This window comes from Micropterus salmoides, unplaced genomic scaffold, assembly GCF_014851395.1.
Source record: "Micropterus salmoides isolate LMB-PRFRI ecotype aquatic unplaced genomic scaffold, ASM1485139v1 Ms_hic_scaffold_2257, whole genome shotgun sequence".
Lineage (NCBI taxonomy): Eukaryota > Metazoa > Chordata > Actinopteri > Centrarchiformes > Centrarchidae > Micropterus > Micropterus salmoides.
Window position 1 is genome coordinate 1 of NW_024041437.1, and position 9,602 is coordinate 9,602.

General features: G+C 36.2%; 1 protein-coding gene across 19 annotated transcripts; it reads left to right on the forward strand.

Moving 5' to 3' along the window:
• Positions 1–914: 914 nt before the first annotated feature.
• On the forward strand, positions 915–5,817 carry LOC119917823 (clumping factor B-like). 19 transcript variants are annotated; one of them, XM_038738229.1, is made up of 14 exons: positions 915–1,068; positions 2,111–2,207; positions 2,658–2,708; positions 2,836–2,871; positions 2,999–3,031; positions 3,159–3,191; positions 3,319–3,354; positions 3,480–3,515; positions 3,652–3,687; positions 3,812–3,862; positions 3,990–4,040; positions 4,168–4,218; positions 4,346–4,396; positions 5,407–5,817. In XM_038738229.1, exons 2-14 carry the CDS (start codon positions 2,147–2,149, stop codon positions 5,442–5,444), a joined length of 564 nt encoding a protein of 187 aa, XP_038594157.1. In that variant the 5' UTR covers positions 915–1,068; positions 2,111–2,146; the 3' UTR covers positions 5,445–5,817. The 19 variants fall into 19 exon arrangements, with proteins under 19 accessions (XP_038594157.1, XP_038594162.1, XP_038594161.1 ...); XM_038738234.1 differs by lacking the exon at positions 3,990–4,040; XM_038738233.1 differs by lacking the exon at positions 3,812–3,862.
• Positions 5,818–9,602: the final 3,785 nt, after the last annotated feature.

Here is a 9,602-nt window from a genome sequence, read left to right on the forward strand (position 1 = left end):
AATAAGTGTGCTGCTCTGCGGTGGCGAGCATAGTGAATTATTGTTGTGAATATCAGTGGATCCATGGTTGCTATGACTGATCCACTGTCACATTACACAATAGGATTGAATGTGAAGCCACAATAACCTTGCATTAAAGTGTGTGTGTGATACTGGTGTCTCTGGAGTTCTAATGAACTATTCATTATTGTTTACTGTAAATGTATATCAGATCCATGTTTGCTATACACTATCCTCATCAAAACTGTCATCAGTATTTTCTTTCTTTTTACAACAACTCGCACACATAGGCGTCATTTACACTGGGGTCCCTACCATTTTGAAATGGCTGATTTTGTTCCCATCACTTTTGAAAGCATTAGTTACAAATGTTCTGAAAGATTACTTGCACCAAGAAATATTAACAAATGAAACTGCTTTGAGAAAGGTTTGTTTGCACAATTTTAACTAGAAACAAATGTGCATTGTCCAAATGTAAAAGTAAAAGTAACTTAAGCTGAAAAAAGCTGCTCATTACTGCAATATATAGTTATATTTTTATATTTATGAATTGCCAATTGCCAGCTGAATGTGTTTTGTTTTGTATCCCTTTGTATAAATAAAGACATTTCCACCATACAATTGAGCAGAAAATGTCTCCAGAATGCAGGAAATTAAGTGTTTAATTCTTTAATTTCCTTTTAAATACTGTTAAAAATCTTCTGGCCTTGATCTTGTGTATCTTCACGTCTCATGAACCAAGTGTTCACAGATGTCACGGCTGATTAGCTGCTCAGTCTCACTTCAACAGAAACATATGAATAACGTTTTATTTTGAAAGTACTGAGTAAATGTTTTCTTTTAGGCAACATTAATGCTTACACTGACTGTGTTTGGCTGCTGTCAGGTAAACCATGAGCAATACATCAAAGTGAAGCAGGGCGTTGTTGAGCATTACAATCCCTAGATAAATACCAGGGACTTTTCATTGCAACACAGATAAAAGTTTGACTGTAACTGTATATAAGAGCTGGTCTTTGTTTTGTTCAGCAGCTCCACACAGGACGGCTGAAGATCATTCGACAGCAGGTCAGTTTTTTCATATTTATCACAGATGTTTTAATTTTGTTGGGTCCATCGTGTGCAGCATCAGTTAAAATCAGCTTCACCATGTTAGGTTCTACCAGCTGACTGCTTTGTTAAGATCTAAGTGCCCTACTGGGATTATATTATTCAAGGAGATCAGATCAGATTATTGAGTGATTTATAAACTAGCAGCAACACATTAAAATATGTTCTAGCCTGTAACTTGAAGCCAGTTTGAAGATTAAGAACAGGAGCGCCATTCTGTTGTTTTTCATTTGAACTCTGGCAGCAGCGTTCTTCTTTAATTAGTTTCTCTAACTCTTATGTGGACTTATTCTTGCTATTTTTGATGAAGATGATTTAATTTTGCCTTCATGTGTCTGCAGAAGCTGAGATCTGAGCTTATTAAAACACACATCAATTCAAGGAAATGTACTGTAATTGCATTCAGCTACTTGCTCTAAACATTTATGGAGTGAGTCTAATGGTGAACATAGCTTCTGCCTTCAAGATATGATTTGAACCAACTAAGGGCTGTGTCAGATAATCCCACCCACTGTTTCAGTCTGTCAAGAAGGATTTTATGACCCACGTTATCAAAGGCTGCACAAAGATGAAGCAGCAACTAATATTTCAGTATTCAGGCAAATATCATTTAACACCTTTATCAGTGCAGTCATGGTGCGGTGATCTGAAGCTACACTGAAATCTCTCCAATAGACCGTTTATAGGCTATTTAAAAAGTTCAAAACAGCTTTCTCAATAATCTTTCCAACAAAGAAAAGATTAGAGACAGGTCTGCAATTATATTGGTTCAGGTTTCCCTTCTTTTGAAGGGCCTTAACAACTGCAGTTTCCATCCATTTCCAATCAACTGAAAACTTTTGAAAAGGCTTTTTTCACTAGAAAACAATAACTCATTACACACGCTGAGAGATAGGACGTCAGAGGCTAATCATGTTGGTGCATTAGTTAGCTTCTCAACAGTAGTGTACAAGGCACAAAATGTTGATATTAGTAACATGCCTGTCTCTTTTAATCAAAGGTCATCATCATATTTCATATCTGCAACATCTCCACCATGAAGATGCTCACTGTGACTTTGTTTGTGTGTGCCATGATGGTGCTGACCCGAGCTACCCGTGAGTATTTACTGGCAGTGGTGGAGTTGCATTTACTTAATTTTTATTTGTAACAGAGTATTTTATATTTTATTATTACTTACTAAAAGGAAAAGTTTGACATTTTCAGAAATACACTTTTTCGCTTTGTTGCTGAGAGTTAGATGAGAAGATTGATATCACTTTCGTGTCTGCTTAATATGAAGCTACAGCAGTATAAAAACTAAAATATGCTGTATAACAAGGGTTATGTGCCAGACAAGCTGGGACAATCTGTTTCCTTGTTTGCAGCTAAGCTAAACAAACAGCTGCCTGCTTTAAACAGTTGGATGAGATGAGAGTAGTTTCCATCTTTCCATCAATCTCTCTGTAAATAAGATTATTTCCCAAAATGTTGAACTATTCCTTTAAGTAAAGGCTATAAGTTCTTCTTCCACCACTGCTCACTGATGTGTCAAACTGTCTATCCAGCTCTTCCACAAACAGAGGACCAACCTGAGCCAGTGGAAACTACAGTAATAGGTGAGTGTGTATTTCTTCAGATTTGTAATGAAGCCCATTTGGCATGTTAATATAAACACAATGAAATAACAAAATAATTAAAACAGCAGATGTCCCAGTTCACTAACTGCTATGTAAAAATGTCCAGCTGTTGATCCTGTGCCAGTGGAAACTACGGTAATAGGTGAGTGTGTATTTCTTCAGATTTGTAATGAAGTCCGTTTGACACTTTAATATAAACACAATGAAATTACAAAATAAATAAAACAGCAGATGTTCCAGTTCACTAACTGCTATGTAAAAATGTCCAGCTGAACCTGAGCCAGTGGAAACTACGGTAATAGGTGAGTGTGTATTTCTTCAGATTTGTAATGAAGTCCGTTTGACACTTTAATATAAACACAATGAAATTACAAAATAAATAAAACAGCAGATGTTCCAGTTCACTAACTGCTATGTAAAAATGTCCAGCTGAACCTGAGCCAGTGGAAACTACAGTAATAGGTGAGTGTGTATTTCTTCAGATTTGTAATGAAGCCCATTTGGCATGTTAATATAAACACAATGAAATAACAAAATAATTAAAACAGCAGATGTCCCAGTTCACTAACTGCTATGTAAAAATGTCCAGCTGTTGATCCTATGCCAGTGGAAACTACGGTAATAGGTGAGTGTGTATTTCTTCAGATTTGTAATGAAGCCCATTTGGCATGTTAATATAAACACAATGAAATAACAAAATAATAAAACAGCAGATGTCCAGTTCACTAACTGCGATGTAAAAATGTCCAGCTGTTGATCCTATGCCAGTGGAAACTACAGTAATATGTGAGTGTGTATTTCTTCAGATTTGTAATGAAGCCTGTTTGAAACTTTTATAAAAACACAGTGAAATAACAAAATAATTGAAACAGCAGATGTTCCAGATCAATAACTGCTATGTTAAATTGTCTATCTTATACAGATGGTGATTATTTTGATGATTGGACAACAGAACGAAGTGAGTGTGTATTTCTTCAGATTTGTAATAAAGTCCGTTTAGACATGAATATAAACACAATGAAATAAATATAAATAAAAGAGCAGATGTACCAAGTCAGTAACTGTTATGTTAAATTGTCCAGCTGATGCAGATGCAGATGATGATTCTGGGACAGATGAATCTACAGAAGGAAGTGAGTGTGTATTTCTTCAGATTTGTAATGAAGTCAGTTTGAGACGTGAATATAAACACAATGAAATAACTAAATAAATAAAAGAGCAGATGTACCAAGTCAGTAACTGTTATGTTAAATTGTCCAGCTGATGAAGATGCAGATGATGATTCTGGGACAGATGAATCTACAGAAGGAAGTGAGTGTGTATTTGTTCATATTTGTAATGAAGTCAGATTGAGACGTGAATATAAACACAATGAAATAACTAAATAAATAAAAGAGCAGATGTACCAAGTCAGTAACTGCTATGTTAAATTGTCCAGCTGATGAAGATGCAGATGATGATTCTGGGACAGATGAATCTACAGAAGGAAGTGAGTGTGTATTTGTTCAGATTTGTAATGAAGTCAGTTTGAGACGTGAATATAAACACAATGAAATAACTAAATAAATAAAAGAGCAGATGTACCAAGTCAGTAACTGCTATGTTAAATTGTCCAGCTGATGAAGATGCAGATGATGATTCTGGGAAAGAGGAATCTACAGAAGGAAGTGAGTGTGAAAATATGAAAAATCAAAAACAAGCTACCGCACAATGATCTGACTTTACTGCATTTATTGTATGCAACGTGTTTCGCTCGTTGATTCTTCTCAGATGTGTGCTAAGTAGACACTGTCTAGGTCATGTGACCAGTACGTTCCATTTTTTCTATGACATTTGTCTGGTGTATATACATTTATAAATCAACATCATATACAAAATATTATAATACATGAGCAAAAATGTGATTAGTCTCCAAACAGATCAAAAAACATCAATATATATCTATTAAACTAAACATACATAAGTCACAAGCATTACATCATTACAGGAACTCATAAATAGCCTGTAGTTCCTACCTCTGTCATGTACACCGAAAGGGGAAGACGGGAAACCCAATATCTCAACTTTCCCTGAAGGTAAGATGGACCTAAGAGAAACATATCATCATCATCTTCATCACAGGGATGAGCTAAAATCTAGTGTCACATTAAGTCCATGAGGCTCAATTGTGTTCAATTCATGAATCCAAAAAGCTTCCCTTCTTAAAAGTTGGTTAATCATGTTACCCCCTCTTGGATTAGGACACAATCTTTCAATGCCAGTAAATTTAAGGGAAGTACCCGAACCATTCTCTTTATAATGTCTAGCAATGGCATAATCCATATTCCCATTTCTAATGGTTGCCTTATGCTCTGCCACTCTCAATTTAAGATTAGTTTGGCCTACATACATTACATGACAGAGGTAGGAACTACAGGCAAGGAAGATATATTACTAGGATTATTGTAGACTATTGTTACAGGGGCACCGGCCCCTGTTGGCTCCCCTCCAAAACCGCCACAGGAGCCTGAAGAAGCACTGGGCGAAACATGTTGCTCACAATAAATGCAGGAAAGTCTGATCAGTGTGTGGTAGCTTGTGTTGTAGCCTCATGCTGCTATCTGTCAGCACCTTATTGTTGTTGCTGTGCACGGGGAAATTCTTGTTTTATCAGTAACTGATGTGTTAAATTGTCCAGCTGATCCAGATGCAGATGCCAAACCTGAGACAGATTAAATGAAACGCAGTGTGATGCTCGTCTCCAATCAGTCTGCAGCGGTATTCTGATGTGATTCCTGGGCTGAAACAGAGGCATGGTCGAGCTGTACAAAGCACAAACACCTGGTCGATGTGTTTTCATGCTATAAGTCTCATGTATAACCTGTAGCATCATTATCTCATATTACACCTTTCTTTTTCTGTCGCTGTAACGCTACTTAAGGAATGAAGCGGCAAGAAACATAAACAGGAGCTGGATTGTTCCTGAGGCCTTGTGTCTTGAATAAGAGCAAACTGAATGTGTTATGAATGATTTTAGCACAGCCTTATTCTGCAGAGTAACCTGTTCTTTCTTGTCTCTTGCAAATTAAAAAGCTTAAGCATTGAAAAAGGCGGATGGTCAGTATCACCTCAAAGAATTCTACCTCTATTACCATTAAATAATACTGTACATATCATCATTTTTGGTATTGTATATATATATATATATACACACACATATACATACACTGATATATATCAGAAGGTACAAGATTGATTTTTAGAAATTTGACATACTAAGTCATGAAACATGACTGACATCATGTTACTTGGAGGGCTGTTGACAAAATATTTCTACTGCTGAAACATACAACTTGCCTAAATCATGAAATTGTCACAGCTGGTTCTAGGGTAAAGACCCAAATGCATACAGCTGACACAGAGCTTGATGCAATGATTTAATTACCAAAAATGCAGGTACAAAGGCTGAAAGGATGCCAAAACATGTAAGGATCAAAACTTTTTACTGGCCGACACGCCAGTTATTGATTGGACGCTGTAGCTAGAACAAAAGTAACAGAATACAAAGAGTACACATGCATAACTAACAGACAACACTTAAACAAAAACAGAACAAGAAGACAGAGGCAGGGAGTCAATAGATAACTCAGACACACAAATGGAATAAACCAGAATAAACCGGAAAAATACAGAACACAAAACCAAAACCTTTACTTGATAGTGAATCAGAGAACAAATAAAAAATAAAACTTTGGAGTAATAAACTTGAGTTTACTCTGGTATCTGTCTCCACTCTGGTATGGAACTCCAGCGATGTATCAGCTCAGGTCATCGGTCGCATGCTATACTTCTTGTTTTTATTGTAGTTGTGAACAGTGTGGACTCAAAATTCCTTCTGTCTCTGTTTGAGAGAAAGGGGGGGGGGGGGTATATCAACTCTCAACAGACGACTGAAGAGACCCCGAAGGAAGAGGTGAAAGGTTTGCTTTCCCTAAGTGCTGTTTCTGGGCAGTTCGACCATAAAACAGCCAGATAAGGCTCGGTGCCTGACTGTTAAAATGACAAAGAAACACTAACCAGAGATTACAAACAGTCTATCAAAACTCTTTTTAAGAGAGGGCAGGAAACTTTAAACTGCCCCCCCACACACACTTACCCATGGCAACTGACCTCCCTCTTTGTTTTATTACCTCAAATCAAAGGATATTCTCCTCTTCACACACAGTTGTAAATTGGTGAGAAACTCCAGGACACCAGAGGACAGCCCTGAACTCTTTGTGTAAACAAAGAGTACTGTCTCCTCAAAAGTAAAAAGTATTACCTTGTTTAATTAAATAATCTTTAAGTTACTTAACTAGGTCTCTCCACTCCATTTGAGTAGTTATGTTACCATGTTGTTGTTGATATTGTTGTTGAAAAGAATCTAAAGTTAATTTTGCAGTGTTTTAATTTTCAGCAAGGTCACCTGCCTCATTTTATGTTGTAACCAATGCTTTGTTCAAAACACTTTATGACATTTCCTTTAGAAAGGATATGATAAAGAAATGTCATCCTATACTCGATTAAATTTCCAGCTCAAATTTAATGTTAACCCTTTAAAGTCCTCACCAAGAAAAAAATTACGGAAAAATTATTTCTTTACATTTTTTATTTTATTAGGGCAATAACAACAATAATCCCCCCCAAAAATTTTAACAGACCCAATAGTTTTTCTGATATACTGCTCTACCATACGGTTGAGATGGCTCTTCATGGTAATACTTAAATATGCATTTTAATACCAACAAACTTTAGAAAACATCATATAAAATGACAGTTAACAGCAGAAAAGGCAACTTCAGCACTTCATTCCTAATTGTGAATACAGGGTTTATAGTGGAGTTCATACAAAACAGCACTACACAGTAACTTCATTGATTATTGAACATTTTGAATATTACCAACATAGTATTTCTGGTCTTTGAGTATTTCAGAAGAACACATTTGTATGGACTCTCAACCTTTTAGACAGACTTAGATACTGAGACAACGTATCAATGTCTAGATCACTGCAAAATACAGTATTTACTTGATTTAGTGTATGGCTGTTTTTCAATAATCAATGAAGTTACTGTGTAGTGCATACAGTTTGGTATGAGCTCTACTGTAAACCCTAGATACGCAATAAGGGATGAAGTGCTGAAGTCGCCTTCTCTGCTGTTGACTGTAAAAAGATTTATTTCTGCAACAACTTTTGCATTTTATACGATGTTTTCTAAAGATTGTTGGTATTAAAATGCATGAAGAGCCATCTTTCAAAAACCGGTCTGGACTGTCTTTGTCTTGCTGATTATCAGTAAAATTAATAATCTGGCGTAACGGATGGAATCTCTTTACGTCTTGAGATGTGACTGGCGGTGCCAGTAGTCATCCGTGGCTGGTTGAAAACACCTATGACAGGTTGTACTGCCAGGAAATAGTGGATCTCTTCGGGGCTAGTTTTGATTGGATCCCCCAACTCCTTGCGCAGAGTACAAATTGGTATGTTATGATATGTTGATGATCAGGAGGCTCTTTTTGGTTATTATCATCATCACTCAGATTAATGGCAGAGTCTTGAGGATTTTCTGGTATAGGGGTTGGAAAATTCTGTGGCCTTGCACCATAAAATGTTTTAGTGTCCATCTATTATTTGTGAAACAGAAAAGAGAAATCACACTTACAAACTATGTACTCTTATAATGCTAGTAATGTGAATACCAATACATGTCTATTTTGTCTAGATAGTTATTTGGTTTTTGTTTTTAAGTTTTTTATTCCATAAAAACTGTACATTTATTATCTTTTTATTATTATTTTGGTATAGCATGATTTCACCATTATAAAGACATATTTATGAAATAATTCAACATATATATAATGGAAACACATTATATATATCATGTTAACAATAATGAATGTTCAAAAGTTTTCAATTTCATAGCAGGCAGTAAATTTGTATTACATTAGCTTAGCCAACCTTTACCATGAAGTGCCAACTCTACCGTTTGGTAGAGCATATTTTTAGAAAATTATTTGACCCATATTAGACTTATTTTTTTTGCATCAAGTTACATAATGCTGTTAAGTAATTCCCCTGGAACTATAATATGTCAAAAAAATATCCTAACCTTTGAAATTTCCACCAAAAAGACTCTTCATGTCTGCAGTGATTTTGACAATTTTAACTTCCTGTAAGGCATGCTGCTTAAAGAAACAGTGATAACTAGTGGATTTTTTTAGCACAGCATACCTACACCGAATGATAGAGATGGTTTAAACAGGTTGAAATAAGTTCAGTACATTTTTCAATGAGATACAGTGACTAAAAATGATGTCTTCCAAATGGTTGAGAGGACGTTAAAGGGTTAAATCATTAAATTCCCCAGATCCTGAGCAAAGGGTTGTTTTAGGATTAATCAAAGCTATCTTCATGTAACCAGAGCTCCCCCAAGTGGACAAAAAAAGTATTACATGCCATCGTTCTGAAATGCCGATGTGATTCCTAGGAAATGCTAACCTTAAAGCTGAACTACTGACAATTGTTTTCCTTTTTATGAAATGCTTAAAACTAAGAACGGTATACCCGTTTGAAAATTAAGGTTTGATTGTGGGAAGATATTTGATTACAATACGCGCAAATAGATTTTTGAATAGACATATTAAAAGTTTAAAGAAAAGACAGTTTCTCAGGAAACCGGAAACAAGCCCTCAGGGGGAACAAAGGACTGCCCTCTGGAAACCACGCCCCAACAAACAACAACAGCGACAAACGCTGTCCTTCGCTCTCTCTTGTCCTGTTCTCTTCAACTGTACTTCGGCACACGCCCAGTGTCCTCCCTCTCCCGGCAACGCCCTAAGAAGTTCAACCTGGCG